The 19,425-nt window shown below is 39.0% G+C and overlaps 1 protein-coding gene across 4 annotated transcripts; it reads left to right on the top strand.

Annotated features, from left to right (window-relative positions):
- Window positions 1-2,862: 2,862 nt before the first annotated feature.
- On the top strand, window positions 2,863-15,345 carry LOC123980870 (E3 ubiquitin-protein ligase TRIM21-like). Of its 4 annotated transcripts, none has more exons than XM_046065425.1 (10): window positions 2,863-2,990; window positions 4,559-4,793; window positions 4,946-5,315; window positions 5,490-5,585; window positions 8,646-8,879; window positions 9,064-9,211; window positions 9,426-9,452; window positions 12,038-12,102; window positions 13,915-14,037; window positions 14,451-15,345. In XM_046065425.1, the coding sequence occupies exons 2-10, from the start codon at window positions 4,567-4,569 to the stop codon at window positions 14,835-14,837; spliced, it is 1,677 nt and encodes a 558-aa protein (XP_045921381.1). In that variant the 5' UTR covers window positions 2,863-2,990; window positions 4,559-4,566; the 3' UTR covers window positions 14,838-15,345. The 4 variants fall into 4 exon arrangements, with proteins under 4 accessions (XP_045921381.1, XP_045921382.1, XP_045921383.1 ...); XM_046065426.1 differs by having other exon boundaries at window positions 2,887-2,899; XM_046065427.1 differs by lacking the exon at window positions 2,863-2,990 and adding an exon at window positions 3,924-4,071 and having other exon boundaries at window positions 8,736-8,879.
- Window positions 15,346-19,425: the final 4,080 nt, after the last annotated feature.

Below are 19,425 nucleotides of genomic sequence, written 5' to 3'. Positions count from 1 at the left end.
CTTTTAACCAGAACAAAGAAATATGACCACATTACTCCTATTTTAGCTTCATTACACTGGCTCCCAGTATGTTTTAGAATTGACTTTAAAATTCTATTGATCACTTTTAAAGCTCTTCATGGCCTCTCGCCTTCTTATATTTCTGAGCACGCACCTTGAGATCCTCGGGCAGAGGTCTGTTGTCTGTTCCAGAGTCTCGACTGAAAACTAAAGGGGACAGAGCGTTTGCTGTCAGGGCCCCGAGGCTCTGGAACAGCCTGCCCGAGGAAATCAGGTCGGCTGAGTCAGTGAACTCTTTTAAGTCCCTTCTTAAAACATACTTTTATAGGAGAGCCTTTCCCGATCTTATGTGACTTTATTTTATCCCTTTTATTTTATTGTATTTTACTAATTTTATATTTATCTTAAACGTGTATTTTAGTCTTTTCAATGTTATCATGCTTTTATCTTGTATTGTTTTTGTATTATTGTCTCTTGGGTATTATTGTCTTTACACTTGTACTTTGTAACTTGTTTTTGAAAAGTGCTCTACAAATAAAGATTATTATTATTATTATGAGTGTAACGGTTTGCTTTAATGATTAGAGAGGCTGCTGTCAGTCATTTTAAACGTTTCCATGCGCGCAGTAATGTCACAAATTGTTATAAACTTGACAGGACAGGCAGAGCAAACTGCGAAGGAATCTGAATTCAACTTTTGCTTCTGGAATAAATTAAATTCTCTGATGGAGCTCAGGATTGATCAGGTGGACGGCTGCTTTACTCCAGAACGTTTCACTGTATGAACCTGGACTGTCTGTGAGACCTTTTGGATGTGGAGAAGAACACTAATTACATCAACATTCAATCTTGACCTATCCTGTTGGTATGTTGGGAGATTTTAATATGTGCTCGTGTGTAAATGCACACAGCGTCTCTCGGGCAGACACTTGACCCTATTTCACCCACCCAGAAAGTCACTATTTATCGCCCACAACTCTGGCGACAAACAGCAGTACTCTCATGTTTTCATGTGCTTCATCAAGCTGGATACTGAACGTGGATCAGTTTTTCAAATTGAATTGTGTGATCAGCTGAATCTGCATGGTCTTAAAGCCTTCATTTAAATTGATTGTGTTATTAATGTTTTTTATAAGTACTTTTTATTGTTAGGCTATAGACTACATATAATTATGGAGATCCGGACCTCACTAACCTCATAGCTGGTTACAACATAATGTTGGTGTTGAGAACTTTCAGACAGCTGACCACATGTTTTAGCTTTGGTGGTGTGTGAAGGAGTTTGGGTCGGGGCTGTGCTGAGCTGCCTAGTGGATGTGTGGGGGCTTGTGGTTCAGGGCTTTGGATCTCTGGGTCTGGGCTCCCCTGGACCTGACCTAGGGCTGGGCGGGGTTGTCACTGGCTCTTGGGTGCTGGTGGTGCTCCAGGGGCTAAGCCCTGGGCTGGAGGGACCTGGCGTCCTTTTGCCTAAGGGGGCAGGTGAAAAGGGGACGGGGCTGAATGCTGGGGCCAGTAAGTAAGTTGGCCCCAGTGTGGAGGGCCATTCCTGCCAAACCTCCCAATGACCTTTTCCACCTCTCCCCTCTGGTTATTCAAATCATAACTTTTGTTTGTTACATCTTACTGTTTTGTGTTATTTTTTGTATGTTTCTCTCTCCGTCTCCCTGAACCCGACAACATACAGTACATTTGATAATTGCTAACTTTGTACTAAGGAGCAACAGCAACAGAAAATGATCGTTTAAATGTAATGTGCACTGGTGAAGGATTGGGAGAACCAGAATGACCTGTTCAACACCTTTCAATTGTCAGTGTAGGAGGAACTTGTAACTCCATCTATTCCAGGAAGAGTTTGTTTCGACCATGTTCACCTGCTGGAAACATATCTGTTAAGGAGTATCTGTCTGTCGACTCCCCACACAGGTAAGACATTACTTTTACTGAGCACATAGTGTTGAGAGTAAGAACATATAAAATAAGATATCAGTAGCCCCTGCTTCAAGATAGACTGACTTGATGCAATATTTATGTGTCAGATTTTAATCTAAAATGTTACACAACTTGCCATGTTCTTGAGCTGGTCACATGATTCAGCTGTGTAGCAGCATTCCGTCGCTATAGATTTTTATCTCAATCCTGGTATGAAGTAGACCCACGAGTCGATCCACCACGAGAAGTGTATTTTGTTTGTCCTCGAAGAGCAGCAAACCGGGGGGTCTGAAAGTATAATGGCGACACGACAATAGCTATCAGGTTAACAATAAAGTAAAATAACGGAGCTAGCTGTCCTCCAATTCGCTACAAAGTGGACAAGCCATACTGTCCATGTCTTCCCAGCACCCTGTGAGCTGATATGTGCCAGTGGCGTTTCTTTATTTCTTACATTTTTGTATCAGTTTTGGCACACAGGACTGCACAGATCACAGAGGACGCTCGCTAGTTAACCTAGTTTTAAACTTTTTGATGGCTAAATATTTTAAATGAATGAAATTAGTGAGACCATCTACAGTTTTTACAACCTCATACTACTATAAAAACTCAAAAGGAGAAATCAAGAAAGATCACTAATGTGATCTGATCTTCATCTAAGTCACAACAATAGACAAACACAGTCTGCTCTAACTCAAAATAATTCAAATTAAGCATCCCTAAAAATGAGAATAAGGTGTTACAAATACTCTACAGGGCAATTAGCCCAGATGCCCTGAGTTACTGCAGTCAGTCTCAGCTCTTCATCTGCAAGGGATGGAGATTGGCCACGCCCACACATGACCCCGCAGGGCGTCACCCCAGTTATTAAATCAAGTGGTTCACATACTTTAAGCAGACTGTTTGTCTATTGTTGTGACTTAGAGGAAGATCAGATCACATTTTATGACCAATTTATGCAGAAATCCAGGTAATTCCAAAGGGTTCACATAGTTTTCCTGTAACTGTAACTATATAAAAGGACAACAACTAAAGACTTCATCATACTGTATTCAAGAAAAGTAAGTAAAGCTACAGACCTTATGTATGCATCTGTCCTAAAAGATATTAGACTAAGGTTATTGTGACACGCTTTCTAAATAGTCAAACGTGTTCCAGTAACTTGCTAGCTTTGCTATCAGTCTTGTGTAACCAAGACACTTGTTAGTGATCTTTCTTGATTTCTCCTTTGAGTTTTTATACTAGTATGAGGTTGTAAAAACTGTAGATGGTCTCACTAATTTCATTCATTTAAAATATTTAGCCATCAGTTTAAGTTTAAAACTAGGTTAACTAGCAAGAGTCCTGGGCAACTGGCAGTTTTCTTGTTTTTTCACAACCCCAACTCCAGGAAAGAGGGATAATGATTCTAAAATTATTGTATTATTGTTTTAATATTAACATTCAATCAAATATTTAAAAAAGTCCCCTCTATGCTACCTGCCAAGTGCCAGCTACTACTCTAACAAAATCTTTTTCTGAGGTATCAGTAATGACAAGAAAAAAATAATATTGGGCATAAACTGATTAATTGTTCTGATCACCCACTTAATAAGGAGTTTGATCACCTTATTATACTGCATTCTGACAGCAGATGCAGTCAGATTATAACATTTACAGACCTCTGTATTTAAAATATTTATTTCACAACCGTCACAATCTGTTCCTCAGCTTCCCTTGGCCCCTGCCTCAAGCCCCTGGTCAATTCTCTCAGGCCATGTTATTGCCTTCAGCTCCCCAGACTTGCCTTCCTCTAGATGCCTATCAGATGTCATTGGACTTTCCATCCTTTTCTCATGACCTGGCAACTCCCATCCCTTCCCACCTGTTCCTACTTCTCATCCTCCCTGCTGTCACCTGAGCTTCCCACCTGCACCTCATTACCTAATCACTACATACTTTATACCACTTCCTTGTTCCTTTCCAGTTTGTTATGATGCTGTATGCTTCTTGTCTCGAGTCTCTCTTTCCCCATGCCTTGCCTGCATTTTGGCCAGTTGCCTGTTCCTGCCGGCCCCTTATGCTGGGCAAACAATGTATGGTTTTAGAAATGTCGTTGTTTTCCAACTCCTGCTGTACGAGTAAATTTATGCAGAAATCCAGGTAATTTCTAAGGGTTCCCATACTTCTTCCTGCGACTGAATATAACTTTAAACAGTTGACTTAAAGTGTAACTGAAAAGTTTCTTTGGGATGAAGCCTCCTTTTTTTTTTTTTTTTTTTTAAGAAACAAACGCATTATGTTATAGAGTATGCATATACATGTTTGTTGTTCTATTTCTATTGAAAAGTTTTTTTATGAACTTATTTCCCAAGTTTAGTCCCTGAAGCACTTTAAATGCATATTATATATTATCTTGTTGGCTAGTACTTCTGTAAAAGGAAGAAAAGTCAGGTGCATTCGATAATAATGTATACTACTATCCTGATAATGTCATGACAATTAAGCAAATTAAGGTTTTATTAGTTTATAAACCTTAACAGTAACAATCTGACAAAAAGTAAGTCTTTTGCAAATGCACTTTAACATTATATGTACAAGAAATCTACCTAACCTTTGTATGTATAAGTAAGATAATGTCATTCTACAGTCAGAAACATGGCCTCTGCATTGTCTGAGGAGCAGTTTTGGTGCGTCATCTGTCTGGATATCTTCAAAAACCCTGTCTCCATCCCATGTGGGCACAATTTCTGCCTGGCATGCATCAAACGTTTTTGGGATTCACGACACAAGTCAGAGTGTCCGCTGTGCAAAGAGGCCTTTAAAAGACGCCCAGAACTCAGGATCAACGTAGGCTTAAAAGACATCACTGAGCAATTTAAAAGGTCTGTTGAAATAGTATTTTTTTTTTTTTTTTTTTATTTGTGTATACTTCTTATAAACAATGTCTTCTACAATAACACCTTCTTTAGCACCACTGTAGGCACTTTTTTCATGTTTGATGTAAATTATCGAGATCTCTGTCTTGAATCAATAGGTCTCTAAAGGACAAGCCAGCATACAAGCCAGCCCCAGCAAAGAGACTTATCCCGAGACAACTTTCTAGGTCTGAGGTTAACTGCGACATCTGCCGGGGAAACAAGTTAATGGCGGTTAAGTCATGCCTTGTCTGCCGCGAGTCTTACTGTGAAATTCACCTGACGCCTCATCTAAAGGATCAAGTGCTGACGAAGCACGGGCTGACAGATCCGGCCACCTTCATCGCCAGTCACCTCTGCAGAAATCACAATGAGCTGCTGGAGAAGTTTTGCAAGAAAGATCAGACACCTGTTTGTATGAAATGCACACAGATGGACCACAAAAACCATGAGATTGTTCCCATGGAGAAGGAGAGCATAAGGATCAAGGTGAAGAAGAGAGGGTTATTTCATTTAACGATCTACTTCTATCTTTTACCGCTGTGATTTCAAAATTATGCATTTGACAATTTAACAATTTTATGTTTATTGTATCATACAATACAACTGATGGTTTATGCTGCCGATATTGTGTTTGCTTACAAATTATGATACCTTTTACAGACTCAGATGATGAAGACCAAAGCAGAGCTTCAACACATGGTTCAAGACAGAATCAGAAAGTGTGATGAGATTAAGGCTTCAGTGGAGTTGAGCAAAGTAAGTGATTTTAATGGTGTGGTGTATAACATATGTGCATTTGACCATTACAGTTTAAGTTTTTCAATTATAAACATTTATCGGGCAGAAACTTGTACTGTATGTCCCACTTGTCTTTCAAAAGTGGTGTCATTGTTGTCTCTATTCCTTTGCTTAAAAAAGAAACCAAAGCCCCCTGTCCCAATTGCCCCTGTAAATGCTCTGGCAATTTCCATTTCAGAGTGATAGAAAAAAAATGCAGTTGACTTTGTAATCCATCACGCAGTTTGCTACTAGGTCTAAAAGGGACACAAGCAATGGTGTTCCAAGATAAAACACAACTACACTGCTATGTATGATAGTTGGTTGGATCCCTTTGCATTGCCCAAAGACAGACAAAAAAAGAGTATTATTGAGAACCACATGTCGGCAGTAACAGTAGCAATACCACAATATAAACGCTATGTTACAAGTAAAAGTCATGCATTAAAACGTTTACTAAAATGCTGACTCAATATGTAAGCTTTCGCCAGAATTTTATTTTAAAACATTCAGAAAGTGAACTAACATCATTAAAAGAATGTGAAGAAGTCACCATTCTGAGCTTCAGCATTGCGCTTTGTGTTGCAGAGATATACAGGTACTGTCATATAATTAGAATATCATCAAAAAGTTGATTTATTTCAGTAATTCCATTCAAAAAGTGAAACTTGGATATTATATTCATTACACACAGACTGATGTATTTCAAATGTTTATTTCATTTAATTGTGATAATTAAAACTGACAACTAATGAAAATCCCAAATTCAGAATCTCCGAAAACTAGAATATTACTTAAGACCAATACAAAAAAAGGATTATTAGAAATGTTGGCCAACTGAAAAGTATGAGCATGTACAGCACTCAATACTTAGTTGGGGCTCCTTTTGCCTGAATTACTGCAGCAATGCGGCGTGGCATGGAGTCGATCAGTCTGTGGCACTGCTCAGGTGTTATGAGAGCCCAGGTTGCTCTGATAGTGGCCTTCAGCTCTTCTGTATTGTTGGGTCTGGCGTATCGCATCTTCCTCTTCACAATACTCCATAGATTTTCTATAGGGTTAAGGTCAGGCGAGTTTGCTGGCCAATTAAGAACAGGGATACCATGGTCCTTAAACCAGGTACTGGTAGCTTTGGTACTGTGTCCAGGTGCCAAGTCCTGTTGGAAAATGAAATCTGCATCTCCATAAAGTTGGTCAGCAGCAGGAAGCATGAAGTGCTCTAAAACTTCCTGGTAGACGGCTGCGTTGACCTTGGACCTCAGAAAACATAGTGGACCAACATCAGCAGATGACATGGCACCCCAAACCATCACTGACTGTGGAAACTTTACACTGGACTTCAAGCAACGTGGATTCTGTGCCTCTCCTCTCTTCCTCCAGACTCTGGGACCTTGCTTTCCAAAGGAAATGCAAAATTTACTTTCATCAGAGAACATAACTTTAGACCACTCAGCAGCAGTCGAGACGCTTCTGACGCTGTGTCTTGTTCAAGAGTGGCTTGACACAAGGAATGCGACAGCTGAAACCCATGTCTTGCATACGTCTGTGCGTGGTGGTTCTTGAAGCACTGACTCCAGCTGCAGTCCACTCTTTGTGAATCTCCCTCACATTTTTGAATAGGTTTTGTTTCACAATCCTCTCCAGGGTGCGGTTATCCCTATTGCTTGTACACTTTTTTTCTACCGCATCTTTTCCTTCCCTTCGCCTCTCTATTAATGTGCTTGGACACAGAGCTCTGTGAACAGCCAGCCTTTAGTTTAGTAATTAGTTGTCAGTTCTAATCATCAAAATTAAAAGGAATGAAAACTTGAAATATATCAGTCTGTGTGGAATGAATGTATACATTATACAAGTTTCACTTTTTGAATGGAATTACTGAAATAATTCAACTTCTTGATGATATTCTAATTATATGACCAGCACCTGTATACTTAAGTTAGCATTCTAAGCAGTTAGCTCTGGCTGTCTATTCTCATAATACTACTTATGACTTGAGATGCTATAGTGAGCCGAGGGTTTCTGACAAGAATACACACCCCTAATCTGCTATAAATTATATGATATTAATTATGTGAATGTGAGAATAATAAAATACGCATCCCATGCTTGCCATTCCCTTTTCTTTCGCAGTCCCGCTTAATGCTGTTTTCCTGGAGTTTCAATTCCTTTGATTTTCCCCTCTACACAAAGAAATAGCGAAAATAAATATCATTAAAAATCTGCACTTCTGTTATGACCCAGCTCGGGAAAGGCAATCAACATAAATTAGATGGTTTTGGTATAATGCAAATTATTTATTAAGGCACAGAGTTCACAAAAAACATTCTACCAACTCAAACCGCTAAAAATTATATAAACCAAAGAACACCCCCCAAAAAAAAAAAAGTTACCACCTATTTGTTTGGTCCATGTGACCATGAATTACACATTTAAGAAAAAGTGAAAGTAAAACAAAATTGCAGAATAGCCCATTTCAAAATAATTTCCCGTTACAATAACTGCTGGGAAGCTTAGGGATCAATAATGTTTTATCTTTATCTATATTACAACATCATTTATATTTTGCCATTTTGATACAGTTATCAAATAAATGTGGTTGAGTTAATAGTACAATATTAGTAGTGCTGTAGAAGACGAAAGTAGCAGAAAATGTAAATACTCAAGTGAAGTACCTCAGTTGTACAGTACTTGAGTATAAGGGTGTGAGTATAAGGAAAAGGTCCCCAATTCAAGTTCATAACATATTTAATAAACTGGATAAAGGGATCAAATTCTTCAAAGAACTCCAGCAGCCACTGACATTTACAGCTAACAAGAGGTCACCTCGCTGACACCCAGTGTCTGCCAAAGTGGCACTGATTTTTTTTTTTTTTTTTTTAGGATGAAACTGCTTTGTCTTTAATGTTTTAATGACCGGGTCCATTTGTTTTGGAGAGGAGACCACCTCAGTGGTTATCTAACTCCATCCACTGATGGGTTCCATTCTTTTAGTTGCGTTATTTTACATATTAATTCATATTGATTTATACATATCTGCAGGTATATAAAGAGAGAGAGATACAGGCAAGTGTTCAGGTCTTTACCATGGTGAACAGCGTTATTGAGAGAAACATGGCTTTGCTCATTGAGGAGATCGAGCAGAAGTTTGAAGCAGCTGAAAAGACAGCAGAGAAGCATCTCAGAGAGCTCGGGGAGGAAATCGACGAATTGCAGATGAGATGCACTGAGCTGCATCACCTGGAGCAATCCGAGGACCCTCTTCATCTCATACAGGTTAGAAAATCCCGCACACACAAAGATGCCCTCTATCAATGTTTTCATTTACACTGGATTATTTATACCAAAGAAACACTCTACCAAATGTATTAAATAAATACAAGCACAAATCCTGACAACACCTCCTTTTTTTTTCGCACTCACAAGTAATGTGTGTTACTGTTGTCCTGTTTCACTGTAGAGTTTCCCCTTTATGGGTGCTCCACTGTCCACTAAAGACTTGTCTGAGGTCAGAGTTCACTCAGACAACTACATGGGGAAAGCGAGGAGAACTTTCTCCAAGCTGGTGGACGTTTGCCACAAACTTGAAAAGAAACTGTCTGCAGAAGGTCAGTAACTTTACGATTTGTGAGTTACCAAATAATTACTCATACAACACAAGGTTACAATAATTCAAAAGTACATGCAGCCTTTTTTACTGTATTTGAAACCCTCACGTCTAGTTCTACTGCTCAAATGCCATTTGCCAAATGGATTAGACAGTTGTTTCATTTTGTTTTCACAAAACATTTAATAACATTTAATTTTCTTTTCATTTTGTAGAAATGAGGGAGGCAAATCAATTTGCAGGTATGTGTATGGATATGTACTTAGTGTGTAACTTTTTGCAGCATCTAGTGGTGAGGTTGCGAATCAGTCCACTGCTCACCCCTGCCTTTCCAAACAGAAAGGAGAATCTGGTGCCCGACACAGGACAAATGATATCGTTGTCTGGGTCAGCAGAGAGTAGCCAGTCAAGCAATGAGGTTTCGATAGATATATGAACAAATTATATTTACTTTATTATTCAGCAAAACCATATGTTTTTTTGGCATTGTACAACACAAGGTTGTGCAACGAAAAGAAAGTTTGAAGTCTCCATGCTACGCACACAGAACTTAACTTAGAACGTAACTTAGAAAATTAAATGTGTGTTAAAGTATGGTAACATAAAAAATAAATTAAATTAGATCAAACAATATATACAGTTATTTATAAACATATGTACAGACATGCATAAAAGTTAAAAAGGTTAAAAAGTCTCAAGTTTGGGAAACGGTCCATCTTGACTGTGTTTGAGCACCAAGCATCATCATGTAAAACACATCAATGTCCTCTCATCTTGCCGGAGTCTTTTAGTAGTAGCTTTAAGCTATAATTTTTATTGTTGTTATTGAGAATATTATAATAACTGCTACATGACGTTCGCATTCCCCTTTAATACTTTTATTTTACAGTACCGTAATCATACATTTTGTTACATCTTAGGAGGGTGGCTCATCTGGACTAACATACCAAAGTAAATGTAGAACATCTCAAAACAATCACATTTAGTGCAAGTATAATTATGGCCACTGACATTGAAAATGTAAGACAGAGTGTGTAATATTGTCACTGTTTCTGTACCACAGTCCATTATGAACAACATCAATGGGGAAAATGCCAGGAACGGGGTCATTTGAGCCAAAAGCTGAGACAGATATTTTACATTGCATTTTTATGCATCACCAAAAGGATGTGACATTATGCATTTCAGACCAGAAACCATCATGTCATGCTTCTATAAATGGAAGACAGACAGTTTTCAATTCTTTTTGTGGATTTGGATTTGAGTTGTGGGAGAGGTACAAAAATGGGAAGTCCATTCATTAGGTGGCACGGGACATGATGATAAACAGGATGACTTTAAAGCAATACATTGACAACTTGGAAACATAGCTGCAATACAATAGTTATCCATAAACATATAACATAAATATCACACAGAAATACAAAACTTAATTACGATGTGGCAGCCAGAGCTCAAAGTGGTAAATAATACGTGCCGCTACTTCCAATTTACATCTTGCCGTGTGTACCTCCTGGAAAATCCCCCCCCCCATCCACAACCTGTAGAGGTAACTAGGCTTTATTGGTGTTTTAGTATATTAGTTACATTAAACTGAAAATATAGGCCTCATGTTAGTATAATATTGATAAATGTATAGGTTACACCTTATTTGGACAATCTGCCTACAAGAGTATTTGTAACATTTAAACAGCTTATCAGTTGAGATTCAACAATTCAGCACAAATAAAACCATTTTCTGATATTACACCACTGTGGTTAAGGTTTGATTTAGGGCTATTGTTAGTGTATTATTATAATTGCAGATAACGGTATGTAGCTTACCACTAGTAACTGGACAAAACAACAGTTTCATTTTTCTGGGTTGTTTTTATTTATTACATCCTTGTGCATGAAAACTGTCCACAGTAGTAGTCTCATTTGTTAATGCTTAGTAGTCATTAGTCAATAATTGCCATTTTGCAGAATGTATGTATGGCACCCGAGCTTCTCCCTACTCTTTCTCCGTGATTTGCAGGGATGCGACAGGTGAGTGTCACTTAGTGTCCTGAGATGCTGTTATGGAGAAGGCAGAAAAGAGTACCGGCAGCTTGTGAGAAGTATCTGTACAGAAGAAACAGTCCCTGGTTGCAGCACAGAGTAGTTACATAGGCTTCCCACTGTTTTCTAGTAGTCCTAACATAAAAAGCTCAGCTTTTTTTGTTTTCATTTAGACTCTAAGGTATTGCATATGTGACAAGAATAAGCAAATAGTTGAAAATAGTGGAATTTAGACTTTCAAACCCATAGAAAATTGTTTTTGCTCTGGAACAAGGAGCAATTGTGTTTTTTGGAAATGGCTGACATGGACCTGGGATTACCTGGAACATACAAACTTCAATTCAATTTTGGGGAAAAGCAGCCAACACAAAATTACACAAACAGTAAAAATGGTTGTGGTTAAGACTAGAAGATTAAAAATGGCAGTGATCATTATAGTAATATTAATGATAATGACAGTAAGATTATTAATAATTGTAGCAGACTCCACAGCTCCGAAGCCAGAAACATTGACAGAAAGTCAGAGAAAGTGAGAGAGGAGTGGGCCAAAAATCACAAAACTATGGGAAGAGGGGGAAGTTGAGTTAATGGGACCAGAATGCATGCAGATGGAAAGGAAGAGGGGGAGAGATGTGTCCTCTTTCACATGTGTTTTGGGTGATTTGAAGACAGAATCACTGCAATATTCAAATTTTGGGTAATTTATTTCTTGAAATCTGTAGACTCTGAATATCATATTTATTTTTTTATCAATTATTCTCAATGTATATCTTCTGTTCCTGTCCAGTGGATGTGACTATGGATCCTGTAACTGCTGCAGGCTGGCTGATTCTGTCCCCAGATGGAAAAAAGGTAAAGTGTGACAGACTTAAATGTGACAAAATTGTGTATGACATTGTCCTTCAAGATGGTGCTGTGCCAGGGCCGTTTATAAGGGGCCCCAGGCAAAGGGATCTGGCTTACTGGCGGATTGCAAACCAACCTATTTGGGTGCATACCCCCACCGCTACCATCTTAACTGGCACTGCGAACTAGTAGGTTTGTTGTGCAGAAAACTAGGGGATAGGGGCCACCGCTCTGCTCTGGGCCCTAGGCAATTGCCTGCTTAGCCCACCCAGTTGTGATGGCTTTGTCTTGCACTTAGGGTTAAATAAGCTGGTTTCTGTGGATTTGTCTGCTTAGAGATGGTTCAGGTTATATCGATGATAGAGTTCAATCTGTTGTTTTTTTTTTATAAGAACTTTATTGAAATCCTAACACAGATCAGTCAATCCATATATTAACTAAACAACAAATACCAAGCAACACAGTATAAACCATACACAAAATTAAATCTGAATATACTAAACTAATGTGTGCAGTTATGTCTAAATACAAAGTCAAAGTTAATTTTATTGACTTATAGACTAGCCTTTCAAAGCACTTCATGATCGTGTAAGTCGATAGGGTAGTAGTCATTGAAGCTGGAGGTGGTGACTTCTTTGGAATAGGAATGATTTTGCTTTTTTAAGCATCTAGGGATTACAGCCTGACACAGTAAGGTATTGGGAATGTCTGTGTGGTGTCTGAACAATAATGCTGCGACAATGTGTTGAGGAGAAATCCGCTCATAAAAGTTTATTACATCAAGGAGTTCAGCATCAATTACAAGCTCTGCAGCAGCTTGGAGAGTGACCCAGCCCGATGGCCACTCTGTCTTTCTGTACATCAAACGTAGCTTATATAGGACATGTGTAGGTGTATGTTAGATAGCATAGAAGGGTTCAGTACTATTCTGAGGTAACAAAATAAGGTTTAGAGGTCAAATTCTATAGAAGGGTTCAGTCCCTACATAACCACCAATCACTGCCCTCCCCTTAGGAGGTCACTGACCCTCTGTCCAGCTGTTACAGTGCTATTTTAAACTGTTATGCGTCAAATGCACATATATTATACAATACATCTGTAAGGACATCCTTCAGCTCCCTGTCGACCAGGGTTGTTATCTGGACCCATTTGCTGTTGATGGTTTAAAATCAAGAAACACATGGAGCTGAGGGGGTGGAACAGCAACTATAACAAGTGTAATTATGAAAAGATTGGATGAGAATCACTGGTACATATGTAAAAGGCATCAGGATACCTGTGTCTTCATTTAAAGACCTTGCTAATTAAAGCTAAGGTAGGCAATGTTTAAGAAACTAGCAAGAGACAGCTAGATTGTGCGTACAGGTAGACAAGCAGGTAGGGTAATAACCCTGACACCAGATCACAGGATAGTTTGGGTTTAGAAGTTCCTCATACTAACTCTGACCTAGGGAAAACTGGTTTTGTTAGTATGCGCTAATGAAAGAGAGAGAGACACCCTCTGAGAAACTTGAAAGCTAAACTACTGTTTTTCTAAAAATATCTGTGATTGTTCTAATTAGTGTGGCTCTGTGTGTGTGGATGATGGTTGATTTTGTGTGAATAATTGACTTGTTGGGATCTTATGTATTTAATTTGTTTTCAGGTCTCCCTTTCATAAGATTTCTTAAGATCAGTGAGATTTCATGCGTAAAGCTATATTGACCAAATGCAACGTGATGATAATTACACCACAATTAAAAACATTCCTTACAATGTCCATAGTGTGTAAACTGAAAGTCAGTTGTTATTCTCATTTACAATGGTGATGATCCACAGGTGAGTCTTGGCAGCCAGCAGTGGAAACCCTCTCCCTCTGACGACGTCCGCAGGTTCGATTCCTGCGTCTCTGTTCTGGGAAAACAAAAATTCACCACCGGAAAAAGCTACTGGGTGGTTGAGGTAGGAAATCAGCCTCCAATCACAATTTGAACTTCAAACACTATTGACTCTCCACCAGCTGGTCCATCCTTACAAACGTGCTTACATGCATTATTGCAATCCTAAAAATTAGGTTTTAAGCTAAATATCTAGATTTTTTTTATCCCCCATTGTCTATAATAGTGCAACCATAAACACTGATTCTTGGATTTAGTTAGATGTGGTTTCTATAAAGCGACAGAAAGGCAGATACAGAACAGAAGGTGTAGAAGACCATCACTGACCTACCGCCAAACCCATCATGCTGGATGATGCAGGCAGCATAATGTTCACCACGGCGTCTCGAGATTCTTTCGTGTCCCTTTACCAGCAGCTCTTGTTGCACCATTATTTGCTTGCCTGTCTAACTCTCTACTCTGTATATTGTGTTTCAGGTGGGAGAAAAAACAGACTGGGATCTTGGTGTGGCCAAAGAGTCCATAAAGAGGAAGGGGCCCATCACAGTTCGTCCTGACAGCGGTTACTGGGCGATCTGCCGGCGGAAAGGTGGCAGTCTCAGCGCTTGTGCCGGCCCCTGTGTCACCCTCAACCTCCAGGAAACCCCTCAGAAAGTGGGCATCTACCTGGACTATGAAGAAGGATTGGTGTCTTTCTACGACGCAGAAGCAAAGACTCACATTTATACTTACAGTGGATGTAACTTCACTGAGGCTCTCTACCCGTACTTAAACCCCTGTCTTCATGACAATGGGAAGAACACTGCCCCATTGATTATCTGTCCTGTTAACGTCGGGTTCACTGAAGAGGCTGCAGCTTTTTGAACAGGAGATTGAGGGCACACTTGTTTAGACGGCAAAGTTCATGAACATTTCCTTATCTATTATGACATTGTCATTTGCAACCCTTTCCTCATTGCCTTGACCAGCGCTGCTCTCTCCAGCTTCATCCAAGTGTACTTTAGTTTCTCTGTCTATTGACACATTATCACTGTTGTTTCTGGGTCTCCCTCGTTTTGTCTTCGCTTGTGGGTTCTATGTTAGGGCACGTCTGGTTATATTGGTTTTGGGCTTCCACAGGATGCGTCCAACCCCACTTCCTTTTCCTCATCTTGGTGTTCGGCCAGTATAACTTCAAGATGGATCTTAGGTACTGTAGACAAAGATCTGGGTTTTGTAAGTGTGTTTCTCTGCTGTATAGCAGCAGGGATTTAACACTGGTGTTGAATAGCAAGAGTCTGGTTCTTCGCAACTTGGCTTGAATAAATTAACCTTAACATTTTTTTAGCTGATTTGAAAAACAATCTGATAAATGACCACAGAATAATCCGAACCGTGAGTTTTGTGATCTGTTGAACCACTACCTTCAAAGCTCAGGTACCCTCTTACCCTAATGCCCTTTAAATAGGTGTGCCCTCTTGCTGAGAATACATCCACATCTCGACCAATGTGTGCGTTACTGCTTCTATAAAGATACACTTCCTGATGTTTGTTGTCATCCCAAAATGGTCAGGATCTTCAGAAAGCACGAGTATTTAGAAGCATACATAAGACAAACAAATTAATAAACTCATTCACCAATTTGGCAATAAATAAAGAAACACTGAAAGGGAAACATGAAAAGCTAGTAATAACAATTGTAGCAGAGGGTGTCCAGTAGGAACATGGGGGCAGCAGGTGACTCGCAACCACAGATCCACACTCAGAGCCAGAAACGCCTGCAGAAAGTGATGGGAGGAGAGAGGAGAGGGACGAGAAAGCACAAGACTACTGGAAAGGGAAGATTTTTGAAGACATTCTCCTCTAATTCAAAAGGCTTATTTTTAACTTCAATCCAGGCATTTAATCTCAATCACCTAGAAAATAGTTGAGGTCGTGTGTGAGTCATTAGTTTCACCTAGCTGTCATACAGTATAGTTATGTAATTCAGAATCAGACATTTTTATTGATACCCGAGGGCAAAACTCTGTGTCACAGTTGCACACATTGCACAGCAAGGCAAAAGGAATATAAATAATAATAGAAAGTTGGTGTATATAAAGAAGCATAAAAATATCAGAGTAAAAATATAAACTACAAAGAAAATATAAAGGATTGTGGATATTTACAATATTTACATAATTAAAACAATTATGTTGAACAGTAATACTGAATAAATTAATTACTTAAAGCTGGGGTAGGCAACATTGCAGAAAGAGACAGTTACATTTTGTTTTATTTGTAGAATTGCTTGTTTGTTTGCGTGGGCACTGTGATTAAAAAGAAAACAGGGAGTGATTTTGAATACCTTGTATGTTCTAATGATGTGGAACTGTCGATACATATTGGAACATGTCGATACGTTATGTTTATGCATTTATTTAAATAATCCCCACTTTATCGTCAGTTTTTATGCACATAAATGTTTGGCATTAGTTTTAGAAATGTTCCACAGTATTCTGATTTACATATTGAGTATTTTTCCTTTTTGACCCAAATCATCAGCAGTTTGTAAACGGATGATTTCTCTTCTTTTGATGTTGTTCGTTGTCACTATTATATAACTGCTATATTAAACTGTTGTTTGCCAGACCTCATTTACAGCTGATATATGCTGCTAATTAGCAATCATGTTAATATAAAACAGCTGAGAAGTTGAAGTAAATATCCATGAGGTGTTTTCATTATTTTGTCATCGTGACGGAATTTCCCTTAGTGGGCTTAATGAGGTAACAAATAACGTACAGGCCAGAAACATGTCACGCTCAGAGAAACATATTCAGTCCAGTAAAAAATGACCTTGTATAGGATTTGTTGTTCACTGTATTGGACAGTAAAGGGATAAATAGTGTGCAACCAAGAAGGAGTCTTCAGATTTGGTTTGGCATTACACTTTGTTTGACTCAGTACTGCTGATGCCTTTGTCTCCTCAGCCAAGCTTCTTTAAACAATGCTGTGTAAGATGTCCTGAGTTTTGGAAACCTTTTTCTTCACAGTCAGACATATTATTGTAAAAGAAGTGGGTATATTTAAGGCATTCATTATTTGGACTCACCGCTTTTCAAGAACCAGGATATCACTTGTTTGCTTTTTTACCTTTCTATACTGATTAGAGTGTTGTGCTTACATTTGTGAAGAAAAGAGACAAATGACCAGATATAAGATCATGTTTTTTTTTTTCTGAGGGTGTAAGCTTTCAATGTACAAAATATGGTTTTGCACTAAAAAAATAAACAAATTTTATGAAACGATAACAAATGATTTGTTAACATTTTTCTCAATTTTTAATTTGTCTGAATGTCCATATTTGTAGAATTGTTGTTGGACTAAAACATCTATTAAAATACTTTAACGTTATAGTTTGTAAAAAGCTATTGGCTGTCCTAAGCTAGAAGTCGCCAAATGACGTTAACACATAATTTGCATAATCACTCATGTGCATGTAATTGTCATGGATGCTCTCCTATAGGAGAGCGGAATAATGTTGTGGGAAAGACAAAAAATGAACTACAACCATGTAGTTCTAAACATATCTGCGCAAGTATGATTCATTTACAGTCTCTGGACTCGGAGGGGAGAACTTCTCCTGCTCTGACTGCTGCATGAGGACTGGGCCGCCTGTGAGTGCTTTGGGACGGGGAAGGGGCCTGCAGCAGCACCCGCTGCTCTTTATGAAGAGTAAGAACGAAAACCTGCTTTCACGTCAGAGTCTCCAAAAGTCTCCAATAACGCCAGAAAACGTCACTACAGTTGTCTATTTTGAAAAAGAGTCGCTAGAGGGGTCTGAAAACTCGCTAAATATAGCGACAAACTGTAAATCGGCAACACTGAGGAAACCGGGAAAGGGCAATGATAAACGGGGTGTAGGAAGTATGGTGAATATTTTCAGGAGAGGAGAAGTGATGAGGGCTATTTTTATTATTATTTAACTCATGTATTTGAATGACATTTGACCAACTCACCATGATCACATACTTTCCTTATTTGTTCTGCTGCTCAGGTAGACTCCAGTCAGCTGATAGTGTTGTTTGGCAGTGTGTTGTTAACAGGGGAGCTGCAGACCGCCCTCTGGTGGGCAAACTATGCAACACTCATGACATGAGTGAAGGATCTGATCTGTCTCTGTGTTTCTTTTTTAGTCAACATTAATTAGCTGTGATAAATGCCGATACCTATTAAAATGCAATTAGCTCATATCGCTGATAAATCAGTCAGGCTCTAGTTTTTGCTAAGCCAGTGGCAGATGATAAAGGCTCAATGAATGGGTTAGAGGAGAGCAACTAATTTAAAAGACGTCGCCCCGACTTAGGGCATTTTCAGTGGTGTAACTGGGACACTAGGCATGCTTGTCACCATAGAAACAGATCATAAGATTGTGATGTTTATTTCAGCTTTAATGATATCTGCAGCCTTCAGTGTTGATAGGCTTTCACTCCTGACATGTTGTCAGATTGAGTAGTGGGCAGGAGAGAGAGAGACGGCTACATCATTGCCAAAGTGGCACATAATTTAACTCTAACTTTTTTTTAGCTGATTCAAAACATTTTCTGATAGGCTAAGTGACCACAGAATGATCCAAACTGTGAGTTTTGTGATCCGTTGCACCAATACCATCAAAGCTCAGGTACCCTCCTAACAGGATGCCCTTAAAAAAAGGTGTGCCCTCATATTGAGAACACTTCCACATCTTGACCAATCTGCACATTACCGGAAGATACACTTCCTGATGTTGGTTGTTGCACCTAGTCCTCTGCAAATTTTACTACGTGCTACACTGGACAAATCCTTAGAAAGCACAAACATTTAGAAGGATACATAAGACACATTTAGAAACTTATTCACCAATTTGACAATGCATAAAGGACCACTGCAAAAAGGGAGACATGGAACAACACAGCAGATGTTTCCTGGGGACACTAAAAACTGACAAACATGCCAGTAATCAGCAAACATTACATTTAGCTGACACTAACTCTAAAGCAACTAGGGGTTAAGTGTCTTGCTCAGGGACACAGTGGCAGATGTGTCACAGTGGGGAGTTGAACCCAGGTCACTCACACCAAAGGCATGTGTCTTATCCCCTGATCCATCCCCTGACTCTTGCAATCCGATTGTTAAAACTAATAAAAACATTGTAAACTAATTTTCCAACACCATTGATGAGTTGTCATCAAACCATATGTTTGGGTGCGTTCATTGGCGTCCCCTTCTGAAAGTTTCAGTTGTGTTGTAATTCCATTTTGTTGTGTGCAGATTGACTTGCTTTAGATTCTTTAGACTTTCTCCTCTAATTCAAAAGGCTTATTTTCAACTTAAATCCAGGCATTTAACCTCAATCACCTAAAGAGTCGTTTAGGTCACGCGAGACATTAGTTTGACCTTCCTGTCATACAGTGGTGGAATGTAATTAATTACTTAAACTCAAGTACTTTAC

The sequence above is a fragment of the Micropterus dolomieu genome, linkage group LG12, assembly GCF_021292245.1.
Source record: "Micropterus dolomieu isolate WLL.071019.BEF.003 ecotype Adirondacks linkage group LG12, ASM2129224v1, whole genome shotgun sequence".
NCBI lineage: Eukaryota > Metazoa > Chordata > Actinopteri > Centrarchiformes > Centrarchidae > Micropterus > Micropterus dolomieu.
This window is presented reverse-complemented; position numbering and strand designations above follow the sequence as displayed.

Coding starts and splice junctions, on each gene's coding strand:
- LOC123980870 (XM_046065425.1), top strand. CDS start 4,567: ATGGCCTCTGCATTGTCTGAGGAGCAGTTTTGGTGCGTCATCTGTCTG. Junction 8,880..9,063: donor ACCCTCTTCATCTCATACAG/GTTAGAAAATCC, acceptor GTTTCACTGTAG/AGTTTCCCCTTTATGGGTGC. Junction 9,453..12,037: donor GGAGGCAAATCAATTTGCAG/GTATGTGTATGG, acceptor GTTCCTGTCCAG/TGGATGTGACTATGGATCCT.